The sequence below is a fragment of the Protopterus annectens genome, chromosome 11.part0, assembly GCF_019279795.1.
Source record: "Protopterus annectens isolate FY-2018-M chromosome 11.part0, PAN1.0, whole genome shotgun sequence".
In the NCBI taxonomy this organism is placed as follows: Eukaryota; Metazoa; Chordata; order Ceratodontiformes; family Protopteridae; genus Protopterus; species Protopterus annectens.
In genome coordinates, this window is record NC_056745.1 from 378,375,052 (window position 1) to 378,402,444 (window position 27,393).

Here is a 27,393-nt window from a genome sequence, read left to right on the forward strand (position 1 = left end):
AGATTCCTTTCGAGGAAAGCCCCTTCCCTCAAAAAGGTTTCCTTCCAGACGTGCCACCCGGTCTAAGGGAAATTGCAAAATTAGAGGTGTCAAAGCTTCTAGAGAAAAGAGCCATCCAGCCAGTACCAAAAGATCAGTTAGAGTCCAGAATCTACTCAAGGTTCTTTTTGGTCCCCAAAAAGACGGGAGACTGGAGACCAATATTAGACCTCAGCAGGCTCAACAAGTCTGTCAAAAAGACAAGGTTTCGGATGGTCACACTTCAATCAATTTTGCCTTTTCTGGGCAAAGACAACTGGATGTGCTCCATAGACCTTCAGGATGCGTACTATCACATAAAAATCCACAGACGCTCCAGAAGTTTTCTCCGCTTTCAGCTGGGGACCAGTCATTTTCAATTCAGAGCCCTGCCCTTTGGTCTCACTACAGCCCCCAGAGTGTTCACCAAATGCATGGCAGTGGTCACGGCTCACCTGAGACGTCAAGGATTCCAGGTGTTTCCGTATCTCGACGACTGGCTCCTCTCAGCCACCACCAGGCATCAACTTCTCCAAGCCAGAAATTACACTCTACATCTCTGCGGTCACTTAGGAATTTCACTCAACCTCGAAAAGTCTTCCTTATCGCCCTGCCAATCTATTACCTTTATAGGCACAAATCTAGACACTACTCAGATGTCAGCAAACCTAACAAGTCAGAGAATCCTAGATATCCAAAACCACGTTCGGATCATCCTATCCAGCAAAAGGGTACAAGCCAGGTTGGTCCTGAAAGTGTTGGGCCTCATGGCAGCCGCCATCACACTTCTTCCTCTGGCCCGTTTTTACATGCTTCTCCTACAATGGATGTTGTTTTCCCAATGGTCCTTCCAGCAGCTTCCCATGTGTCACAAGATCCTGGTGACACAAACCTGCAAGAACCATCTATCCTGGTGGACTTCCTCTCCTCTAGTTCATCGGGGCAGACCATTTGTTCCCCCGGCCCCGGTAGCCACGGTCACTTCGGATGCCTCCCTGATCGGGTGGGGGGGCATTATCAGGGCAGGATGGTTCATGGCACATGGCAACCGTTCGAATACCACCTGCACATAAATGTCCTAGAGATAAGAGCAGTGCTTTTAACGTTGCAAGCCCTCAACAACTTTCTTCCTTTAGGGACTATTGCAGTTCACACGGACAACATGTACGTGGTGTGGTACATCAACAAGCAGGGCGGAACCAAGTCCTACCCCTTGTGTCGAGAAGCTCTCAGACTTTGGCAATGGGTGATCTCCTCTCATCGGTTTCTGGTAGCAACGCATATCCCCGGGAAAACCAACATAGTAGCGGACAGATTGAGCAGAGCTATACTCATGCCTCACGAGTGGTCTCTCAACCAATCCATAGTGGAGGAGATTTTTCAGAAGTGGGGACGCCCATGCTGCAATCTTTTTGCTACACCTCAAAACAGCAAATGCCCAGACTTCTTCTCTCTCTTCCCACTTCTGGGCCATCCCCCCAGAGACGCTCTTACCCAAGATTGGCCCCGGGGACTCCTTTATGCCTTTCCTCCCTTTCCCTTGATACCTCAAGTACTCCAGAAAGCTACCGTCTTGAGAGCCAAAATGATTCTCATTGCCCCTTACTGGCCGCGACAAATTTGGTTCCCGTTCCTTCATCGCCATCTTTTGGTGAAGCCTTGGCATCTGGACCCAGTTTCAGATCTTCTGACCCACCAGTCGGGTCAACTGCACCGGTCCGTTCCTTCCCTCAACCTCACAGCTTGATTGCTCCACTTCCTTCCTTAGCCAGGCTTCCTATGATCTCTAACCCCGTTAGAGATATCATAGTAGCTTCTCTTAAGTCCTCTACCAGGAGGATTTACTCTAGCAAGTGGAAACGCTTCTCCTTTTGGGCAAAGTCTAAGAACATAGACCCCTTTACTGCCCCTATTCAGTTGGTCTTGGATTTTCTAGCGGAAATTTTTGACTCAGGTTCTTCGTCTTCCACAGTCAAAGTTCAGTTGGCAGCAATCTCGAATTTCCATGTCGGGTTTGCAGACCACAACATTATGTCCCACAAACTTTGCAAAGCCTTTCTCAAAGGGGTGTTCCTTCTTAAACCCCCTGTTAGAGATCCTCCACCACAGTGGGACCTAAATTTAGTGCTGACATCCTTGATACTTCCCCCTTTTGAACCGGCTGTTTCATGTTCATTAAAGTTTCTTTCTTGGAAGACACTTTTTCTAGTCACTATTACCTCGGCTAGAAGAGTGTCTGAACTTCATGCCCTCTGTGTTCATCCCCCTTATTTGGTCTTCCACAAGGACAGAGTATCCTTGAGAACCAATCCATCCTTTTTGCCCAAGGTTGCTTCTAAGACAAATTTAAACCAATCCATTGATCTCCCTGTATTTTTTCCAAATTATTCTAACAGGGCGGAACAAAAATTGCATTACCTAGATGTTCATCGCCAACTCAGATATTACTTGGACAGAACAAAGCAATTTAGGAAGTCCGATCAGCTCTTCCTTTCTTATGCTGAAAATAAAAAAGGTCTCCCTGTTTCTAAAGTGACTTTATCCAGATGGCTATCTTCCACCATTTCTGACATTTATCAGCTTAGGGGCAAACAGCTGAACTCAAAACCTAAAGCTCATTCCACAAGAGGTCTAGCCACTTCTACAGCTTTTCAGGCTAGGCTACCCTTAGATACTATTTGTGCAGCAGCCACTTGGGCCACTCCTCATACCTTCGTTTCTCATTACAAATTGGATTTGGCCTCCAGGGACAGGGCAAGCTTTGGTTCCACTGTTCTCAAGAGTCTGTTCCATTGAGCCACCCAGGATAGAGGTGCTAGGGATGCGGTCCCATCCAGCAAGAATGAAGGCGAGATTGACAACTTAACATTTAGAAGTTATGTACCTACCATAACGTTCCATGTTAGTTGTCTTCTCTCGCCTTCTTTCTTGCGTCCCTCCCTCCTGTCCCCCTAGTCTGGACAGACCTTGATCTCCCCTTTTTCTCTGGAAGATTCTTCTTCCTTGGACACCAGATAGTTCTTGTTCTGATTACCTGGTTTCCCTTACAGCCTTTTTAGGTTAGTTGTTCCTCTTTCCTTAGTGGAAAGTTTTATAGGCAGTTTTTCCTCTAGATACCAAACGAGATCTGGGTAATTACCGCCTTGCATCATGGGATATGGGGCTGCCTCGAGCTGGTAAAAGTGACTCTTGAGCTTAGCAAGTGCCGAGTCGGAGCCAAGGATCGGCTCCGAACACATCCAGCAAGAAAGAAGGCGAGAGAAGACAACTAACATGGAACGTTATGGTAGGTACATAACTTCTAATTTCCTGTCAGCAATATATGTAGAAGCAGAGCAGGAGAAAAGTGCTAGTACCCTAATCGCATCTTGGCCACACTCCCCCAAAAGTTCATTTTCATTTTTGTGTGTGTTCATGAGAACTATAGTTACTATCTAAATAAAAAGGGCATTTATCTTCAAGAGCTCTACCATCTAATGTTGCACCTATGGATGAGATGCTACATATGTGAGAGATGACAGAGCCTTCCTCTTTGTGGGGGTCTTCAGGAGTTATCAAAGAACTTATTCTTTTCTGGAAGGGTGAACTGCTATTATAATGTTTTAAAATTTGCTATCTGTAAGGTGTGCACCACAAGGCTTCTAGGGTGGCAAGTTAGCAAGAGAATTTTGGAGTCCTCTAAGGGTTTCCTTACACTCACTTTGTTTTGCTCTTCAGTCCTACCAGTTGTAGGTTTTGTGGTCTTTCACATTTACATGTACATGCATACACATACACAAATTTGCATCTACACAATAATGGCTTTTATTCTGTCATTGTACTTTGGAGAAAAATTCTGTAAGAATGATCTAAAACTACATTTTGAATTGAAATTGAAAGTACTTAATTCTTTTAAGCTGTGAATTGAAACTAACAGTACTTAACTGCTGTAAATTGCCTGATTGTTTGTAGGTCTTGATCCCAGATCTATGGCTGATATAACTGTTTTCAAGCAAAATAAAGCTCTGAAGCAGCAGCAGTATTATGCTGAGAATCAGGTTCTTCTAAAAGAGGTAGTATGTTTATGTACAGTAAAATTTAAAAAAAGTTATTGTTTGTGATTATTTTATGCTTTGATCAAAACACTTTTCCCCAAATGTTTTCCAGATTGAACGCCTGGAAGAAGAAAGAATTGATTTAAAAAGACATATTCGAAAGCTAGCCCAAGAAAAAGGGAAAAGGGCAGCTTCTTTAGGTAATGATTTGTGTATGTGTGTTTGTGTGCACGCGCGCGCGTGTAAGCATAGCTTTTCTTTGACTGTGCAATTCATTGAAACTATTTCCATCGAATTACAATGCATTGCAAACTTGCCATACAAAACCTATTTTTTGCAGGGAGCAAACTCTTCTGCATTCCTATCTGGAGGCTTCACCCTCCCAATCCCCCTAACTTATATATACCAACTCCACAGCCATGTAACCATGGAGAAAAAGAAAAACATTAGACACAGTGAATCATTGTTGACACACAAACACAAACCTCTGCAGATCTAGGGTACAACATTATGGTAGTCATTAGTAATTCACATAATCTTGCAAACCCACTTCTTTAACGACTGCTCTCTCAAAAAAAAATCTCAAGGTTTGATATGAAAGCACTAAGCCATATTTATGTTTTTGTTTTTTTAATATTAGTGATAATTGAACTAAGACTGGAGTTCATGGCATTATTTATGAAATTACTAAGATACTGCTAAGTGTTGGTAAACCTGCAACTTCCTTACTAGTTGAAGTCAACAGTTAGCATTGCTAAGCTGACCTAGTTACTAAAGAACATTCTACAAGTGCATTTGAGACTGTCACTACTATTTAAGCCACCCAACCTCTTTGTGTTATTTGATTTTTGAGCCCCAATACTGATGGCATACAACCAAAGATGGACTACTTTCTTCTATCCCTTGACCTCATCCCAGCTTCATCATTTTGTTTGATTTTTCGTATTTATATTTGTTTACAGTAGGCATCCCTTGTGTTTCTTCTGTGTTGTTCCTTATACAGTCCTTCAAACAATGAGCTGCACATACAGTGAGGGTATATTTTGGATCAATGACTCCCGGATCATCGGTTTCTGGATCATTAATCCTATTTTTTTTTTCAAATGTGCACATCTTCAGTATTGCAGAAATATACTAAAACTAAAGCATTTTCAGTGAAGAAAAGGGAAGTAACATTTGTTGTGGGTCTCCACTACCCTTTCAAATTATATATGCTAACATCTGGACACACATACTCTTAAAAATAGTATTTTATGTAAACAGATTTGTTCAGTATGTAATGGATGATGTGCCAGACAGCATTTTCTCTCCATCAGCATTCATTTTCAATTGCTTCTTTTTTGATAATCAGTTTAAAAAAAATACCACTTTCCCCATGATTTTGTCATTGAGGCTAAGCAGTAAACTTTAAAATCAGTGACATTAACTTGTGGAACAGTGCAGTGCATTCATCAGCTTTAATGGACACATCATCTAGCATGTGCAGAGATGTGTCCGTTAAAGTCTACAGACGCACCACACGTTATTCTTCAATTGACATCACTATAACATACACTAAATTTATTCAGGCCTTGGTTTAATGAAAAGGTTTATGAAGCATTTTTATTAAAAACAGCTCAAATAAATAAAGAATGAAAGTAATACAAGTACATCATGGCACTTAACTCATTAAATGCTACAGTGTACCTACAAATATGAACAAATCACTTTAACAAAAATACTGTGTGACCTGAAGTTCATGTATTTCAGTTTGAGAGGGATGAGAGTAAAGGGAGCCCAACTCTCCCTCCTGGCAAAGCAAATCTTACATCATTGTCATTATTGTTTTATCTATATTCATTCTGAAATACAGCAAGTGAATTACAGTCACATATTAGCATGTGATAAACTGAGATGAATGGAGTGGATGAATCAACATGTACTGTACAGGACATGTTCTGTAAATTTAAAATTTAATTGGAAAAATGTGCACTGTTCATAAGTTGTGTACCAGTGTTCAGGCCATGTGGACTTCAAGGAATGAACGACTCCAAGAGCTCTATGTCAAAACACTTTTTTTGCAATTCATGAATCCAGCTGCCTTTTGAAGGATTACCTATTCTCACTGCGTATAATCTCAACTGGAAATGTGTTCCATAATATCATCATTGTTTGTTTTAAGTAAGAATAATGCAGTTTGGTCCTCATCTATATCCTCGTGTCTTCTTGCTTGAATATAATTATATATTTTCATGTTCAAGAGTGACTTTAGTCTAGACTTGTGAACGTCTTTATAGGCAATATTAATTTACTGTAGATATGACTGTAATGAATTGTAAATTACTTGAGATTATTTCATTTGCCATTGTAATTATAATTTTATGTACTAAAATCCATTCAATTAATTTTTTGTACTCTTTCTAGGAGTTTCAACTGAATAACATTGTAAATACAAAACATGTTGTTGTCTTTTAAGATTGGTCTAATATATCTTTTTAGCACCTTTATTAAATAAATCTTAAGATATATGCAAACATACATTAATATAAAAGAAAACAAACAATATTAACATGTTTCCAGTCCCATACATCATATATGTTCTTTTTTAAAATTATCTTCTGCCTAACATTACATAAATTGCTCAATTCCTGCCTTCCCTTAAACCTCACTCCTCCCCCTCCTGTTGAACATTATTCTACTTGTATTGTTCCCACAATTTCCATTTATTTCAGTATAATTTGTTCCTTTGGTTTTCAATAGATACCACTTCCCCTTCTGTTATCTCTGTTACATATTCAGTACTCCAAATACAGTTGGTTTAGACTTTAATTTCCATTTTGTAATAATTGCATTTTTAGCAGCTACCAGAATTAAACGTAACAAGGCCTTACTTTATCTAGGCAATTCACATCCTGTGTCCAGCTCCAAAGAATCATTTCCTTAGTTACACCAGTTTGTTCACCCAATATTTCTGACAGAGCACTCTATAGATTGTTTTAAAGTCTGCTAACTCATTATACTCTCAGAACATATGCTGTGTTACCTCTTTCTTTCCCATCACACCCCCAACAGTTTCCATCTACCTGAGGAAAACTTCTTTGTCTGTTTGGGGAAACAAAATTACCTGTGCAGACACTTCCAAGCAAAAATCCTAAACCTTCTAGACTTTGTTGCTTACTTGGGAACATACATATGTTTTTTTTTTTGATTGTCGAATTTTTAAGAGTTCGAACATATGCTCTCAACCATATGATGTTCGAACTTTTAAAAGTTCGATTATGTGATATAGACCTTCCTACTCTCTCTATCCTACTTGTAGTCAGTCATCCCTATAAGCAAAATATTTCTCCATTCTCATGTTGACCTAGTTCTTATAATAATTTCTGCTACTTTATGAATATAACACTCTGTATAACTGTTGTTATTCTCCTTAAGGATTTGCATCCTAACTCCCACTATCTCCTTATTTCTTGAATTTCCCTCCTGCTTCATCATCATCATCATCATCCCATTTTACTTTGAATTATAACTATCTTCTTGTGTTGGTTGCTTATATATGAGCCTTAATTGTGTAGCTTTAAAATATCCCTTCAAATTAGGAAATCCTAAACCACTTTGTTCTATTGGAAGGATCAGCTTATCCCACTTAACCCTTGCCCTCTTCCCCTCCCTGATAAATTCCTTTAACTTTTTATTAAGTATTGACCACATTCCCCCTTTGGTTGATAAAAATATGCCTGATCTGTATATAAAACTAAAAGGTCTAAAAACATTTTCACTGCTTGTATCTTACTATCCATAAACATGAACTTCCCATTTCTCAGTTTTTGTAATATCTTTTGTTTAGTCTCTTCTTATGTATCCTTAGCTGCCATAGCAAAAGCCTTTTTTATTCCACACACATAAGGTACTTAATATTGTTGTGTCCAAATAAATATGGGGATTCCTGAACAAATTCACGCGTGGATACATCATTTTTGGCTATAGTCTTCTTTTTGTCTTCATTAATTTTATATCCTGAAAAGACACGTAACTGTTTCAAAATGTTCCACTACACTGAAATGTCCTTTTCTGGAATTAATTATCAGGTACAAAATAATATTGTCTGCAAATAAAGCCAACTTTTCTTGATTACTATACCAATTATATCCTTGAATTTTTGAGTTCCTTATTTTATTTGCCAACAGCTCTAAATATAAAGCAAATAACAAAGGGAACAAAGGGGAAAGAGGACACAACCTGCCTTGTTCCTGTGTTCAGATACAACTTAGAAAGGAACCCTGCCACATTAATTTGTGCCTGGAATCTCTCCTATACCCTCCTAATTAACCTAATTATTGTATCAGGGAATGCAAATGCTTCTATTGCCCTACTAATAAAATCCTAGCTTACTCTGCCGAATGCTTGCTCAACATCAAGACCCACTAACAGCAGTAGTATTTTCTTACATTCTGCTTCCCTCTGGATTATCATTGTTTTATTAATGTTGTCAGATTTTGGCCTCCCCTCCATAAAACCACATTGATCCATATCTGTCAGTTTTGGCAACCCCTTTGCAATTCTTTTAGCTGCAATTGACATAAACAGTTTGTAATTATGGTATAAAATTGAAGTGGGTTTATATGAAGATGTGTCTGATGGATCTTTACCATCTTTAGGTATTACACATACCTATACCTCTCAATCTCTTAGCTCAAGAAATCTGGACAAACCCTTAAATAATGGGGGGGGGGGCAAAGGCCCAAGAATAGGGGCAGATTTTAACTATTGCTGTTATAGGTTCATAGGTGTTTACTAAGCTAATGACCACAAGGGCCTTTTGTAAGCCTAGCCATGCATCCCGAATCTCTGACATGTTCTGAAACCCTTGATAAATGTAACCATGGGCCTGGGAGATGAACCATTTACAGGTTACCTGTTTGCATTAGAGACTTAGGTGCCAAACCAGAGGTGAATTTCCGGTTTCCCATCCAATTGTCCAAGTTGCATTTGAATTGGGTTAGGGAGGAACTCTGCTTCACATGGATGGGGAGACTGTTCCATAGACTGGGTAGTCTCTGGGATACATACCTCTCTCTCCAGCAGGTAGTATTTATATCACAGGCAAGGTTTAAGTCTTTAGAATGGGTACTTCTGGTATTGTTTGTTATGCGGATATGCAGGAGGTCCATCGGAGTGGGGTCTGACAGTGCCCTATATGCCAGACATAGATCTCCCCTCAAAAGCCTGTAAAAGACAGAATACAGGGATAGGGCATTGAGGCGGTCAGCATAGGACACATTACTTATGCTCTGTATTCTTTTAGTGAGGAACCTTTGTGGACGTTCCAGTTGTTGGATATGCCTGGTTAAGTACGTACCAAAGGGGGCACTGTACTCAGTGATAGGTCTGATGAAGGCCGAATACAGTGGAACAATGACATACTTGGACTTAGATGCCATACCTTTGCTTATAAGTTGTGCAGCATAGAATGATTTCCTCACCACTGTAGACGTGATGATCAAAGGATAGATTACTATCTATGTATGTCCCTAAGTCCCTAACTACTGGGTGAACTCTAAGGGATGTGTTGTCAGTATGTAAACAGCCTGCAGTCCCTTTACATTCAGCTATTTTTCTCAATTTAATGTCCCCTGCGGCAACTAGTACAGTGGTGTAACAGCCTGCTTGTGTATGTAATACGAACTTTAATCATTATAGTTACGGAGGACAAGAAATAATCTTTTTTACATTTGTTTGTGTGTGCGCTGGTTTCAGATGCTATGGATTAGGTCCTCCCCCTCCCAAAGTCCGTTATACTGAATTATATTTGTAGAGCTTGATTCTCTTTAAACATTATTGTTCCTGTATTTTTATTGTAATAGTACTCACTTTAATCAGTGTTTGTGCACTAACCTGTGATATTTCCATAGAGATTTCTATTTTGTAGATTGGTTTTTGTTTGCGGTGTCTTTGTTTCTGCCCACTCCGTTCACCCTCCAGGCTCACTCCGCTCCTCTACCCTGCCCCCCTGTTCCCACCCATCCCCACTACATCGAGCGTTATACCCCAGTAGCCACTCCCATATTTAAAACACCCTATCTTATCTGTCTCCAAACACCAACACTTAACAATTATCCTCCTCCTTTACACTACTAACCTCACACCATCCCAACTACATCCGACACACTATCTTCCTTCATAAACTAATTTATCTAATTATTTGCTACACCATATTTCTCTTCTTCTTGCTTAAATCTCAGTTATTATGTACACCATACCTGCACAGTCTTTACTTATCATTCTACTTCTGTTCTTCCTCTACCGTGTACTCTACCTTACTATCCTCCCAAACTTCTCATATTACCCCCTTCACAGAACCTCCACCTAACCTAAAAAAAAGAATCTCTCTTCTCATCATGTATTTCTTCTCATCTCCATCATTACAGTAATACTCTCCTAATTATCAGGAAGCCTCTTCCTGATATGTGTAATACTGTCTCTATCCCTCACATTCCAAATCCCACATTCTTCTTCTTGTTCAGCTCCATCTCAAAGTCCATTTAAAGACCTTTTACTCCTACTTCTTGAACACATCTCTCTCCTCCTTTCCAGTGACATATACCCTAATCCTGGACCCTTGGTCAACCAATGTACTAACTCAAACTTGCCAGCTTCACTCTCTCTATATAAATCTCTCCTTTTTACTACAATTAATGCCCAAAGCTTATGCAATAAACTACCCAACTTTCATGCTTGGCTCTCCCATAACCACCCTGACATTTTATCTGTTTCCGAAACTTGGCTCAAACCACATTTGAAAGACTCTGAAATCATTCCCGCTAACTATAGAGTCATACGAAATGACAGAACTCACAAGAAAGGGGGTGAAGTAACCCTACTCTTCTCCTCCTCTTTAACAGTGACCCCCCCCCACACCAACCCTATACCCCAGTTTGCAACAGCTGAACTAACCCTGGCCCTCCTAAAAATTAACAACGACAAAAACATATGCATAGCGATATGCATATTTCCACTTAGAAGTAACATCTCTGTTCTTGAAGATATTCTCTCTCTTGGTTCTCATCTAACATAAATAATGAGACAATACTTCTAGGTGATGTCAACATTAACTGGACTTCAATTCTTTCATCCTCTACTACTCAGAACATAAATCTATACAATTTCACCCAACTAATTAACTCTCCTACCAAACTTTAATCCTCAAACCTTCTCTGGTTGCTTAAAACATATAAACTGGAAGCCTCAGAAAACTCTTCCTCTTGACAACGCTGTTACTTACTTTAATACTTCTTTCACTAACCTACTAAACAGCTTTGCTCCTGCTAGAACTAAACAGGATAAAAACAAAATTGCCCAAAGAAACTATAACCCTCATGCATCTCCAAGATAAATCATGGCAATACTACAAAAAATACCATACATCTAATTCCCTAACTGAAGGCAAACAACTCCGTAATAATGCAAAAAAACAAATAGTTACTGATCATAAATCCTACCACTCTAAACTTCAAAACAATCACAAAGCCAATCCCAAATAATTTTGAAACAGTACCTCTTCCCTTCTCACTCCTAGTAGAAATGACAACCCTTCCTCAGATCCTAACTCTTCAGATCTTATCATTGCTGCCCAATTTAACTCCTTCTTCATAGACTCAATAGCCAAGCTCACCACATCTTTCCCCAACAATGTTTCAGCTTCCACCATGTCTCCTACTCACAACTCCCCCTCCACAACCACCAGTTCTACTCATTTTCCTCCTTTACATTCAAACCCATTTCTGTCAATACTATAAAAAGACTCCTACAAAAATTAAAACCATGCTCTAATGCCCCAGATAATCTACCATCCTACTTCCTCAAACTAGCTGCTGATGGCATAGCTCTTCCCATCTGCATTCTAATTAATCACTCCATTCAAGAATCATATTTACCTCTTCTCTGGAAAAAAGCCTTTATCGTTCCCCTACACAAAGGAGACAACAATACTGACATCTCCAATTTCCATCCAATAGCCCTTCTCTCCCCTATCTCTAAGGTTCTTGAAAAATGCATTCACTCTCAACTCTTTCCTTACCTTATAGAATATCATCTGTTGACCCCTACTCGCATGGATTTAGACCGGGATAATGCACCACCACTGCCCTTTTGTACTGTCTCGATATCATCAAGCGTGCTCGAGACTCAGGCAGTATTATATCTACCCTTTTCCTACAGCTATCTAAAGCATTCAACACCATTTCTCATCACTTACTTCTGTCCCAACTCTCTCTTCTCAACCTGTCCTCCTCTTCCATCAATTGGTTTTCCAGTTACCTCTCAAACAGGCTGTCAAGTGGAAAAATTGTTTCTCTTCCTACCTTCACTGTCCAACAGGTGTACCCCAAAGTTCTATCCTGGGTCACTTACTATTTAACAGTTTTATTAATAACTTTCATCACTGTATCCCAAAAGCCAAACGTGTTCAATACACAGATGATTCTACCATCATTTGCTCTGCCACATCTCTTCCCAAACTCATACAAACGTAGTGGAAAGGGCACTGTTGAGGACTCCGGACCCCGGTCCCTGCCACGGCTCCATCCCGCACTCCTTGCAGTTGGGCCAGGCTCCCACCAGCCGGTCCCAGGGACAGCCCGCCTCGATGTCCCAAGTAGTTCCTTGAAACATCCAGCTGCGGAAGAGTACTCCTCGGACAGCCCCAAGAAGTACCTCGGAAGCGTAAGTGCAAGGAGGCACATGGACTCCCGAGTCCGTTATCGAGACACAGACTTGGATGAAGGAGGGCTCCCAAGGTCACCCCCTGAAGACGTCTCATTTGGAGACATTATGGAAATGTTGAGGATCGGGGGGGTGGTCTGCCCCCAAGGCCTCCTCAGACGAGTCTGTGTTCTTGGAGGCATTCGAGGCGGGCCCATCTGCCTCTTGGGTGTCCCCTCCTGCCGACCCTCTGGTGGACCTTATATCCACCAGAGCGTGGAAGGATCCGGACACCGTTGAGCCTGTACCCAAGCGTCCTGACCGTATCCTTTCCTCCGGACCGCACTCACTGGAGCAAAGGCCCCCAGTAGATGCCATGATGATGGCTGCAGTCACTAAGAGGAATTGGCCCAGGAGAGTCCTCTATGCATCCTCCGGGCAAGGAGTCCCGCTCGATGGATCGCATTGGGAAGCGAGTTTTCAGTTCAGCAACCTTCTCTTTGAGAGCTGAACTACATGGCACACGTCATCAGGATGCAGCGGGATTTGATTAAAGAATACGCTGCATCTCCCCAGAGTCCATGTCGGTGAGGACAAGCAGGTATACTCCACCGAATCGCCACTCTTAGAGCAGTTTCTAACACATCTATGCTACTTTCTCACGCTACCGAGGGAGCCGCTAGAGCCAGCCGAGCACGCCTAGTCATGAGGCGGCAGGCCTGGCTCCGCCACTGTGATTTCGCAGAGCCCTTCAAGGCGACTTTCGAATGCCCCCTTTGATCGTTCTGCCTTGTTTGGCAACACTGTTCGCGACACATTGGTCCGGAGCGAGAAGGCCCGGAAGCCGCTGTCTGCTGGAGTCCGCTTCTCAGCTCCCCAGAGGTCCTTCTCAAGAACCAAAAGGGACAGAAGAAGATGTGGTTCGGAAGTCGCAGCAGTCCCAACTTGCTCCGGATAACCAGTCCTCCGTGGCAGAGGAGGACAGGAGGTCGCCGTCCTAGAGGCAGGGGGGCTCCTAGAAACTTTGGGTCCAGAGAACCTTTCTCTGATAGGCCCACGCAGCAGCCCTGAAGGGTTGCCCAGCTGTCCTTCTCTGGAGGCAGTCGGGGGCGTTTTTCGAGGCACCTAACTTCTTGGGAGTCCATCACAACAGACCGTTGGGTGCTTCGCGTGATATCCAGAGGTTATACAATTCCCCTGTACAAAGTTCCCAGATCTCGCAGCCTCCCAGATGTTCCACCCGACCAAAGGGAGGCAGCAGCTATCGAAATCGGACAGCTGCTAGAAAAAGAGCTATCCAGTGCATCCCCCAGATCAAACCGGGTCAGGGTTTTACTCCAGGTTCTTTAGTGCCAAAGAAAACGGGGGACTTAAGACCGATCTTAGATCTTTCCCTGCTGAACCTGTCAGTAACCAAGCAAAAGTTCCGGATGGTCACCCTTCAATCTATACTCCCCCTCTTGAGGGAGAACGACTGGATGTGCTCCATCGACCTCAAGGACGCGTACTACCACATTCGCATGGACAGATGGTCCAGGAGGTTTCTTCGCTTCCGGCTGGGAGCCAGTCATTATCAGTTCAGGGTCCTCCTTTGGTCTCACCTCAGCCCCAGGGTGTTCACCAAGGTTCTAGCGGTTGTAGCGGCCCACCTGAGGCTCCAGGGATTACAGGTCTTTCCGTACCTGGACGACTGGCTCCTGACGGCATCATCAAGGCATCTTCTGTGCTCAGCCAGGGACTACTTCCTTCATATAGCCCCAAGGCTGGGCATCACTATCAACTGGGAGAAATCTTTACTGCACCCCACACAAGTTATAGATTTCATAGGAGGAAGGCTAAACACCAGGTCAATGCAGCCTTCCTCACCCCAGACAGAATTTCCAACCTGAAGTGTCATGTCGCAGCGGTCCTGCAGCCATTTCCGACGGCAGCTTGGGTGCCGAGGGCCCTAGGTTCGATGGGGGCAGCTATCCCGCTGCTTATTCATGCGCTTACGCATGCGGGTTCTTCAATGGACCCTTCAGGTTCAGTGGTCCCCTCTCTGTTCCTCTCAACACTCCGATAGCGGTCAGCAAAGCATGCAAGGATTCCCTTCTTTGGTGGCTTCGGTCTCCGGAGCCTCTGACAGGGAGACCTTTTTGTGCAGCATTTCCCGAGCCACAGTGACCACGGACGCTTCTTGCCTCGGGTGGGGGCATTCTGCGGGGAAGATTGTCCAAGGCACGTGGAACTCCACAGAGACTTCGTTGCATATAAATGTCCTGGAAATGAGGGCTGTGCTCCTAGCGTTGCAAGCACTTCACAACGTTCTTCCTTCAGGGACTATTGCGATTCACACAGACAACATGTCGGTAGTCTGGTACATCAACAAACAGGGAGGAACCAGGTCCTATCCCCTTTGTCGAGAGGCCATGAGAGTCTGGGAATGGGCAATTTCCACCAAACGCTTTCTTGTAGCAACGCACATTCCGGGAAAATCCAACATCCTTGCGGACAAACTCAGTCGCATCATTCTTTCCCCTCACGAGTGGTCTCTCAATCCTCAGGTAGTGAAGAAGATTTTTTGCCGCTTGGGGCAACCCTGTTGCGATCTTTTTGCCTCTCACTCAAACGCCAAATCGACAATTTCTTTGCTCTGCTTCCCCACCAGGGGAATCCCGAGAGCGCTGGTGCATGCTTGGCCTCCTGGTCTCCTTTATGCCTACCCTCCACTACTTCTGATGCAGAGGCTTCTGCAGAAAGCCAACAGTTTGGGGAGCAGAATGATTCTCATTGCCCCGTTCTGGCCTCGTCAACCCTGGTTCCCCTTTGTATGGTCTCACAAAGTGAATCCACCCTGGATTCTGGATCGATTCGGATCTCATCTCCCACCCTCTGGGAATTTCGGTCCCCAATCTACGCATCCTGAAATTGACAGCTTGGCTGCTCCAGTTCCATCCTTGATTAGGACTCCCGGTATCTCGTCACTGTCAAGGCCATCCTAGTGGTGGCTCATAAACCTTCCACTAGGCAGGTTTATCGGAGTAAATGGAAGAGATTCTCTATTTGGGCGGTCCAGAAAAGTTTGGATCCTTTTTCAGCACCTATGTCGGCAGTGCTGGATTTTTTAACAGACCTCTTTTATCAAGGGGCAAGTTCTTCCACGATTAAGGTACAATTGGCAGCCATCTCTCATTATCACATTGGTCATGAGACAGCTCCCTCATGACCCGAAATTGTGCAAACCTTTCTTAAAGGATTTTTTTGTTGAGGCCTCCAGTCAAAGAGATTGTACCACCTTGGGACCTATCTTTAGTTCTGCAAGCCCTTACTGCTCCTCCCTTGAGCCTGCAGCTTCTACAGACCTGAAGTACCTTTCCTGGAAGACTGCCTTCTTAGTAGCTATTACTTCCAGCCAGAAGAGTGTCTGAACTTCAGGCTCTATCAAATCAAGCCGCCTTACCTTTCCTTCTTTCCAGATAGGGTGTGCCTCAGGACCAATCCATCTTTTCTTCCAAAAGTCTCTTCAGAATCTAATATCAACCAATCAATCAACTTACCTGTGCTTTTTCCCAAGTACTCAAACAAAGGAGAATACAAATTGCATTCCTTGGATGTTCATAGACAATTACGATTTTATATTCACAGAACAGCTGGTCACAGGCAATCAGATCAGCTGTTCGTCTCCTTTGTTAAATTTGCTTTGGGTAAAGCAGTTTCTAAAGTCACACTATCGAGATGGATTACTAATTGTATTCTGCAGGCTTATGACACTTCAGGTAGACCTGCTCCTCAGAGGGTTACAGCTCATTCTACTAGGGCAGTCTCCTTTAAGTCCCGTGTGTCATTGGATGATATCTGCGCGGCAGCTACTTGGGCCTCGCCTCATACCTTTATTTCTCATTATAAGGTGGATGTTGTTTCCAGGGAAGAGCATCCTTTGGCTCAGCCGGTGCTCGGAACATCCTTCCATGACGGCCCAAGATTCAGGTAGCTGGGGACTCTGTCCCACAGGTTGCAGACAAATGAAGTCTGCCTACTTCAGATTTAGAAGTTATGTACTCACCATAACATTCCATCTGAGTAGGTGACTTCATTTGGATGCAACCATCCCCCCCTCCATCCCCCTGACCTTTATACAGCGAGTATTTATGCTTTGTTCAGGTACTGTAGTCAGTATTATATAGGCAAACTCAATCTGAGGTCAGTCAGGGCTTGGCAAGGGGTTATGGGTAGAGGGAGGAGCTAGGAGCTCGGAGCCTAAGCTTTTGAAATGCCGGCTCGGATCCGAGGTCAGATCCGATACCCACAGGTTGCATCCAAATGAAGTCACCTACTCAGATGGAACGTTATGGTGAGTACATAACTTCTAATTATTATGTACACCATACCTGCACAGTCTTTACTTATCATACTACTTCTGTTCTTCCTCTACCGTGTACTCTACCTTACTATCCTCCCAAACTTCTCATATTACCCCCTTCACAGAACCTCCACCTAACCTAAAAAAAAGAATCTCTCTTCTCATCATGTATTTCTTCTCATCTCCATCATTACAGTAATACTCTCCTAATTATCAGGAAGCCTCTTCCTGATATGTGTAATACTGTCTCTATCCCTCACATTCCAAATCCCACATTCTTCTTCTTGTTCAGCTCCATCTCAAAGTCCATTTAAAGACCTTTTACTCCTACTTCTTGAACACATCTCTCTCCTCCTTTCCAGTGACATATACCCTAATCCTGGACCCCTGGTCAACCAATGTACTAACTCAAACTTGCCAGCTTCACTCTCTCTATATAAATCTCTCCTTTTTACTACAATTAATGCCCAAAGCTTATGCAATAAACTACCCAACTTTCATGCTTGGCTCTCCCATAACCACCCTGACATTTTATCTGTTTCCGAAACTTGGCTCAAACCACATTTGAAAGACTCTGAAATCATTCCCGCTAACTATAGAATCATACGAAATGACAGAACTCACAAGAAAGGGGGTGAAGTAACCCTACTCTTCTCCTCCTCTTTAACAGTGACCCCCCCACACACCAACCCTATACCCCAGTTTGCAACAGCTGAACTAACCCTGGCCCTCCTAAAAATTAACAACGACAAAAACATATGCATAGCGATATGCATATTTCCACTTAGAAGTAACATCTCTGTTCTTGAAGATATTCTCTCTCTTGGTTCTCATCTAACATAAATAATGAGACAATACTTCTAGGTGATGTCAACATTAACTGGACTTCAATTCTTTCATCCTCTACTGCTCAGAACATAAATCTATACAATTTCACCCAACTAATTAACTCTCCTACCAAACTTTAATCCTCAAAACTTCTCTGATTGCTTAAAACATATAAACTGGAAGCCTCAGAAAACTCTTCCTCTTGACAACGCTGTTACTTACTTTAATACTTCTTTCACTAACCTACTAAACAGCTTTGCTCCTGCTAGAACTAAACAGGATAAAAACAAAACTGCCCAAAGAAACTATAACCCTCATGCATCTCCGAGATAAATCATGGCAATACTACAAAAAATACCATACATCTAATTCCCTAACTGAAGGCAAACAACTCCGTAATAATGCAAAAAAACAAATAGTTACTGATCATAAATCCTACCACTCTAAACTTCAAAACAATCACAAAGCCAATCCCAAATAATTTTGAAACAGTATCTCTTCCCTTCTCACTCCTAGTAGAAATGACAACCCTTCCTCAGATCCTAACTCTTCAGATCTTATCACTGCTGCCCAATTTAACTCCTTCTTCATAGACTCAATAGCCAAGCTCACCACATCTTTCCCCAACAATGTATCAGCTTCCACCATGTCTCCTACTCACAACTCCCCCTCCACAACCACCAGTTCTACTCATTTTCCTCCTTTACATTCAAACCCATTTCTGTCAATACTATAAAAAGACTCCTACAAAAATTAAAACCATGCTCTAATGCCCCAGATAATCTACCATCCTACTTCCTCAAACTAGCTGCTGATGGCATAGCTCTTCCCATCTGCATTCTAATTAATCACTCCATTCAAGAATCATATTTACCTCTTCTCTGGAAAAAAGCCTTTATCATTCCCCTACACAAAGGAGACAACAATACTGACATCTCCAATTTCCATCCAATAGCCCTTCTCTCCCCTATCTCTAAGGTTCTTGAAAAATGCATTCACTCTCAACTCTTTCCTTACCTTATAGATAATCATCTGTTGACCCCTACTCGCATGGATTTAGACCGGGATAATGCACCACCACTGCCCTTTTGTACTGTCTCGATATCATCAAGCATGCTCGAGACTCAGGCAGTATTATATCTACCCTTTTCCTACAGCTATCTAAAGCATTCAACACCATTTCTCATCACTTACTTCTGTCCCAACTCTCTCTTCTCAACCTGTCCTCCTCTTCCATCAATTGGTTTTCCAGTTACCTCTCAAACAGGCTGTCAAGTGGAAAAATTGTTTCTCTTCCTACCTTCACTGTCCAACAGGTGTACCCCAAAGTTCTATCCTGGGTCACTTACTATTTAACAGTTTTATTAATAACTTTCATCACTGTATCCCAAAAGCCAAACGTGTTCAATACACAGATGATTCTACCATCATTTGCTCTGCCACATCTCTTCCCAAACTCATACAAATAACTCAATGCCTTCACCAGCATTGAGACTTGGTTGCTGAACAATCATCTAACTCTCAATACATCCAAAATTAAAATCATGTTATTAACAACATCAAAAGCACTGCAACTGATAAGAGCTCCTTTTTGATAGTCAGCCAAAACAAGACTCTCATCGAAATAGTCCCCTATACTAAGCTACTTGGTGTCCTTATTAATGAACACTTAAATGTTCATTAGATTAGTACTAAGCTAACTGCAAGCCTTTTTTTGCGAGCCATTTTAAGCCTAGCCAGTTATCCCTTGTGAGACTCAAACCCTGCACCTTGTGTTTGCAAGGCAAACACTTTAACCATTAGGCAACCCTCCCAATTCACCAACAAACTAACATCAAGAAAACCCACCAGAAGCTCGGAGTGCTTTATCAGCATAATTGCTATCTCACCCCTCCAACTAAGCGTACCCTTGCTGTCACTTACCTCCGTCCCTCTTTCATGCATGGAGCCCCTCTCCTTACTAACCAACAGTCCTCTCTAAAGGCAAAATTTGAATCTTGTTGTAATAAAATCTCTGTTTGCCACCGGCTCCAAGTCTTCTTCACACCACTGTGATGCCCGATACTCCTTGAATTGGCTGAAACGTCCTAACTATCTCTTTAACATTCCACTGTCTACTGTCCACAAACTCTTCTTCATGCCCTTTAACTGCTCCTCCCTCTCCTCTATCCTCACCCTACATCGTCCTGGCTAATCACTTGGGTCCAAAAATCAGAATGTCTTTGAAGTGTACAAACCCACACATACTCCAGGGCAACTTTTATTGTCATTTTCCCTAACACGCAAATGGAACTGTCTTCCATTCCGCATCCAAACTACCCACACCCACTCTAGTTTTAAGACTTTACTTCATTCATACCTCTCTTCTAACTGCGAATGCTACTCCTCTCACCCTTCCTAACTTTTATCTACTTGACTCTTCCTATTAAACTTTCTTTCACAAATTCAGTTTAACAGTTAACTATGTTCTTCTTAATGCCTTCTTATGAATTATCTTACAGTATAGACATTTGTGTGCCTTGACCTACAGAATGATAACCTATTCTTGTACTCCCAGAATGCTTTGTTATTATTATTACTTTGTCAATCTGTTTCTGTTACTTTTAAGTCATGTAATATTTTTGTTCATAGGTAGGTACTAGGCTTTTGGCCCTAGGGCCTATATAAGCCTAGCCAAAAAGGTACCTTGGCTTTCACCACCCTAGAAAATTATTTTCCTATGCCCCTGTCGTGCAGAGCCACAGAAGTGATCCACAGGGTGAATTTCCTATCTCCCATCCAATCATCAAGATTTTTCTTGAAGAGTGCTAATGAGGAGCTTTGTTTTATATAGATAGGTAGTTTGTTCCAGAGTATAGGAAGTCTTGGGATTTCTTTAAGTGGAGCATGTCCAAAAGCTCTGGGTTTGACATAGCTTTGTATGTTAGGCAGAGATCACCTCTGAGTAGGCGATATGCGATGGAGTAAAGCTGGAGTTTTTTGAGACAGTCTGCATAGGGCATCTGTTTGAGGCCAGTAATCCCCTTTGCGAGGTATTTCTGTGGCCTTTCTAGTTGTTGTAGATGTCTTGTGAGGTACATAACAAAAGGGACGTTGTACTCTATAGTGGGTTTAATTTGTGAAGAGTAGAGAGGAACAATGACCTCTTTTTTCCTGGATGAGAAACCTTTTATGATGAGGTGTGCCATGAGAAGAATTTCCAGACTACTGTGGCAATGTAATTATCAAAGGAGAGACTACTGTCCACCTATGTCCCAAGGTCTCTTATCACACTTTCAGTGTTAAGTAGACTACCGCCTATGTAGTAGTTCATGGGTACAGAGTTTTTACCAAAAGGGATGATACTGCATTTTTTGGCATTGAGCTTGAGGCCATGGCTTTGACACCAGGCATCTCTCTCAGTGAGCCCCTTTTGTAGGATGTCCACATCGTTAGGAGTTTCAGTTATGCCTCCTAGTTTGCAGTCATCTGCGAACTTCATTAGCCAAAGACCTTCTTTGTTAGCCTGTACATCTGAGAAGTAGATACCAAACAGGAGAGGACCCAGGACTGAACCCTGTGTTATGTTTTTATTAGTTTTTAATTATTGTAAGATTGTATGTGGAGTTTTTTTCTCCCCAGGCCTTGAAAATGAGCTCATTTCAGCCCAATGGACTTTCCCGGTTAACAAACTGCAAATAAATAAAAAAATAAAATAAATGATAGTTACCAGGGATGGATGACTTCCCAAAGGATACTATTATGCATTTCTTGGCATTTAGTTTTAGTCCATGGCTCTGACACCAGTTGTTTGTCTGTATCAGCCCCTCCTGGAGAACATTTGTGTCAGTATGAGATTCAATGACAGCTCCTAATTTACAATCTTCTGCAAATTTAGTCAGCCAGAGACCACAGACATTGGCCTTGACTTCTGAGAAGTAAATACCAAAAAGGAGCATTCCAAGGACTGATCCCTGAGACACTCCACTTGTGACTGGCCTCTTTGTAGAGGTGAACCCCCCAATTCTAACTTCCTGGGTCCTGTCTGTGAGCCAGTTGGCTATCCAATGGGTGACATACGGGTTTGTACCTAACCTCTTTTTTTTTTTTTTTTTAATAACTTTTATTTGAGAAATTTAATATACAATAAAGTTAAATAATTGAATCGCTTTTTTTAAGAGAACAATTAAAATGAACAATTGCATAAAATAAAAAAAACACATGAACAAACAATTTATAACTATATGCAGTATGTTCACCATAGATCTGATGCATTTAATACATTTTATATATATGTATATGATGTATGCTGTAGTATTAAACTACTTTTGTAACAAATCATATACTTTATTCCAACTGTGGAGTGCAGAAGTATTTTTTGAACATTTATACCCGATGGTCTGTTTCTCCAAAAACAAACTTCATTAAGGAGAATTTTGAATTCTTGTATTGATGGAGAAGAATTAGATTTCCAATTTCTAGTAAGTATTTTTCTTGCTATATATAACATAGACCAAATCAAAGGATAATTAGATACCTTAATGCAGGTTGGAATTGGAGTATTAAATAATATCAATGATTTAGATAAAGTGAAGTTATCAGTAAATATAGCTTGCATAAAAACATTTATATATTCCCATATTTTTTTAATTCGCTACAGTCAAAAACACGTGAGACCAATCTGCATTTAAATGTTTATTGCACCTCCAACAAATTATATCTTTTTTTTTTCAATTTTACTCATTATAAGAAGAGTAATAAAGGACCTATGTAGGTATTTCCAGGAAAATATTGTCCATCTTAGCGAGGATGTAGTTAGACTTGATTTTAACATATTGATTTTATTTTTATCTGTGGGTAATCGATTATTAATGAAATAAAAAGAGTTCCAATAACTGTCTGGGTGAACATCTAAGTCCGATTTTATAGCTTTGTGTATATGTGATAGTTTCTTGGAAGATGGGGAATTATTTTGAAGAGAAAGAATCAAGTAATGTTTTAAGTTTGGTATTATTTTTTTAACAGAGGGGGTTATTGAATCTATTTTATTTTGTATAAAATTCCTTCCTTCTTGCAACTCTAACCAAAGAAGGGATTCAAATCTGAATTCAGCATTAAGTAAATTTATTGACTTCAAGTCATTATTTAACATCATTTGATACCAAAAAATTAAGTTTTTCTGTTTAAATGTATACATTTTAATAGAATCAGTAGTGAAAAGAATTCCTAGTGTTTAGGCTATAGGAAAAAAGGAATAACCAATCTTTATATACATTATATTTAAATGTGAAATTTCTAAAGGAATTTAGCAGAAGTGTCAAGTAATTGCTTTTAAATTTTTGGGAGCATGAGATGGAAAACTGATCCTTTAAGACCCAAATGGAAGGAATATTTATCAGCAACAAATTTTGAGTATTATTTTTTTATAGTATCTAACATTAATATTTCAAATATTTTTTTCCATTTATCTTGATATTCATTATCAATTAAGTGAGATATCACTTTCACTGTGGATGAGATTGAATAGAATTCCAAATTAGGCATAGCTATGCCTCCATTGTCCCAGTTTTTCATGTGGTGAGTTAATGCAATTCTAGATTTTTTTGAAAACCATAAACATTTTTGAAATATTACATTTACTTTCTTAATTATCAAGTTTGGGGGGGTAGAGAGATGGATTGAATAGTGTAAAGTATTTTAGGGAGTAAGATAATTTTAATAATAGTAAGTCTTTCTTCCATAGAGAAAGGGATTTTACTCCACTTCTTTATCAAATTATCTATTGTTGTAAGGCATTTATTATAATTAATTTGTATAATATCTTTAATATTTTTAGCAATTGAAATACCTAAATAAAGAAATTGATCAGATTGAGCTAGATATTTTTTATAATCATCATGTAAATTAAATTGTTTTGGGCCAGTTAAGAGAATTTGTGTTTTATTATTATTAAAAGTTAGACCTGATTTCCTTTGAAAGATCCTTATATTATTAAAGAGAGCTTGAAAAGATGTGTTTTCGTCTGCCAGGGTAAGAAGAATGTCATCCACAAACATTTGTATTTTATATGATGAACTTGAATTTAAATTATAACCTATTATATTTTTATCCCATCTAATTAAGTTCACCCATGGTTCCATAATTAGTGTAAATAATAAAGGGGATAACAGGCATCCTTGTTTAGTGCCTTTAACTAATGGTCTATTCTGGGAAATATTAGTGCCAATTTTTAATGTATGCTTGACTGCCTATATATAGTTGTGAAATGAGATTTATAAATTTATGAGATAAATTTAGTTTCTCTAATAGAATAAATAAGTAATTCCAGTTAATAGAATCAAAAGCACTGTTAATATCTAAGCTAATTAATGTCGACTTTTTATTTAATTGTTTAACTGATTCGATCAAAATGAAAGTTCTTTTTATGGTATCGTAAGAATTTCTATTTACTATGAATCCTGTTTGATCATCATCAATCAGGTTAGGTAAGAGTTGTTTTAATCTATCAGCATAATGGACATGAACATCTTGTAGTCTATATTGAGTAAAGAAATGGGTCTATATGAAGAACATTTAGTAGGATCTTTGTTGGGTTTCACTACGGGTGAGATAAAAGTGTATTTCCATGAAGGAAGAGTTTTGATAAAATTTTGGAAGATATTAAATGTACCTAACTTCTTGAGTTGTCAACAGTGGCCAAGTGGGGTATTGTGTCAAATGCCTTGGCCATGTCAAGGTAGGCAGTGTGGAAGATATTTCCCTTATCCATTGCTTTGGTGACCTTCTCAAAGAAGTCCACCAAGTTGAGTAGGCATGATCTGCCCTTGACAAAACCAAACTGGGCTGGGTCCAGTGTCTGGAGGTTTACTATATCTCTATTGATCATCTCCATGATGATTCTTTCCATGGCTTTACATATAAGACTAGTGAGAGTTATGGGTCTGTAGTTTCCAGGTTCTGTAGATGGCCCACATCTTTGAGCAGAGGGATGACTGTTGCCTTTCTCCATTCATGAGGCATGAAGCCTATTTGGGGGCTACAGTTAAAAAGTAATTCCAGAAGCCCTGATAGGTCATGTTTCATGCTATTTAGAAGGCATCCTAGGATATTATCTAGGCCCATTGATGCAGTGCACTTGGTATTAGAAAGAGCATTAAGGACCTGTTCCCTAATGATAGTAGGGGGAAGTTATATTTTATGATATTTCCTGAGGGAAGGTTGAGGGGGGAGAGAGGAGTAAAGTTGGAGCTGAATTTATCAGCCAGGAGGTTTGCTATATCTTCTGGCTCAGTATAGGTGGCTTCATTTACAATGAGCTCTGCACACTATTGTGTATTGCCTTTCAGGTTGCAGACATAGCTAAAGAATGCTTTGTGGTTGTCTTTGGCCTGGGAAGCCAAACTTGCCTCAAATTTGGCTTTGGCAGACTTTATTTGCCCTCTGAGTTGTTTGTTTAGTTTGATGAAAGTGCTTTTATCCTGCTGGGTGCTGCACCTTCTAATTTTTGCCATGATTTTCTTCCTCTTGTTATACATCCAACTGATTTTGTGATTCCACCAGGGTGGCTTGTTTTTAGTTCTGTACTTCTTCCTAGTGGGCACAGCTGCCTCTATGCAGCTATTAACATGCTAGTACAGGGTTTCTGTGAACAGTTCTGCATACGCAGAAGTGTTCTCAGGGTTTATAGGGGCTTGAAATTTTGCGAGGTTCTCACTTAATAGAAGGAGGTTAGCCTTAGAATAGTTCTTGAATACTCCCGGTTTAGCTGGGGGTCCAGGTTTTATTTTTACTTCAAAGGAGACCATTTTGTAGTCTGACCTTACCAGGGAAGGCATTACAGTAGGGGGTGTGCAGCACTCTCCCATATTAATTTGGACCAGATCCAGTATGGCTGCACCCCTGGTTGGTGTATTGACAATCTGGTCCAGGGAGTTTGTTTACAAAATCCAGGTATTTCTGTAAATGTACGTTTGATGTCGTATAGGTTCCCATTTAATAGTGAGGTAATTAAAGTCACCCATGAATATGGTGTTTGGTTGGATGGGTAGTGTTTCTAATAAGTTTAAGTACACGGTATGGGTTTCCTGGGTCATAGAGGGGGACCTGTAGCTTGCAAGGAAGTGGTATTGGATTTTACCTTTGGTGATTTGAACATGGAGCAGCTCAAGTGCATTGTCCTGTTTGACCAGCCTTGAAGTATATATATTTTTGATGTAAACAGAGACACCTCCACCTTTAGTCCCTGCCTGTGAAGTAACTGGTCTAAATGTGTGGAAGGCATTATAACCTTGCACTGTTGGTGTGCTGTCCATGGCTTTAAACCACGTCTCAGAGACTGCACAGACATCACATTCTCTAGGGTTAAGAGAGCACCCAGGGAGTGGAGTTTTTTGTTTAGGCTCCTATCATTGAGCAGTAATACTTTTAGATTTTCTTGGTTTTGATTTGGTATGTTGGAAGTACTTTCAGTTTGGCATTACCTAAAAAAGGCACTATGGGGGACGACAATTTTAGACAGTTTTAGCTAATATTTGAAAGCCTAGAGGGGAGGGGTGCAGACCATCCCTGGCAAAGCAGCATGGTCTGTTGACCATCTCCTTCCATGCTGATAAATATTTCAACCCCTTAGAATGACACCAGAAACTAAGCCAATTATTAAAGTCAGTCATTTTTGTTCATATTGTGACATCGTCCTTGGAGAAGGTAAAATGCTGCTCAATGCTAGGCTCATATCAACCTGAGACACATATTCTGAGAGCTCTATGATGTCTCTCTTCATACAGTTTATGGAGGTACATCTCAGGTCATTTGCACCCACATGGACTATGACTGAGTCATATTGGTAATTTTGGTCTAGTGACCTGAGTGCATGCATAATGTGGTGGATCCTTGCCTCAGATAAGCAACTGACCATAACTGTCTCCTTACCCAGCCTGGTGAGAGGGGGCATCAGAGTGTGTTTCATGATGGAGTCTCCAATGACTACGATGTTGGATTGTGTGGTGGCTTGCTTTATGGGCTTAGAAGTAGAGGCTCCATGAAATGTAACTATGTATTGATGTGGGTGTTGTTTTGAAAGAATGCATTTTCAGCTGCTGAGGGTATTTATTATGTGTACTTTGTCTAGGAGGACTTTGTGGTTTAGGAAGGTTACTTGTAAGTGCCTCTGTATATGTGGATCTACATATCTGCTTTGAATTTTGCATGATGGGTGCAGCATATGTAAGACTGACAACCTTATTAACATTAGGAGTACTTTTGTGTGAGAGCTTTGCCTCCAGCGATGTTGTGTAAATATATCTCTTACATACCATATCAGTTTGTTTGAGAATTAACTGGCTGTCAGTAAACATGACACAATTTCTACATTGTCTCAGGATGCCCATATCCATCAAGCTGGTAACAGAGACAGTAGGAAAGCTCATATCCATAGCAACAGACCCTTTTTTATTGATTAGACTGTTGGAGTGAGAATATCAATCACTGCCAGGAGTATCTGGTTTGCAACTATGT

The 27,393-nt window shown here is 40.8% G+C and overlaps 1 protein-coding gene across 1 annotated transcript in view; it reads left to right on the forward strand.

Annotated features, from left to right (window-relative positions):
* CEP290 (centrosomal protein 290) overlaps positions 1-27,393 on the forward strand; it is a 3,346,332-nt gene that overhangs the window by 794,829 nt on the left and 2,524,110 nt on the right. The window contains exons 15-16 of the mRNA XM_044087863.1: positions 3,970-4,070; positions 4,165-4,252. Coding sequence (XP_043943798.1) covers positions 3,970-4,070; positions 4,165-4,252 — 189 coding nt within the window. The remainder of the gene's footprint in view (positions 1-3,969; positions 4,071-4,164; positions 4,253-27,393) is intronic.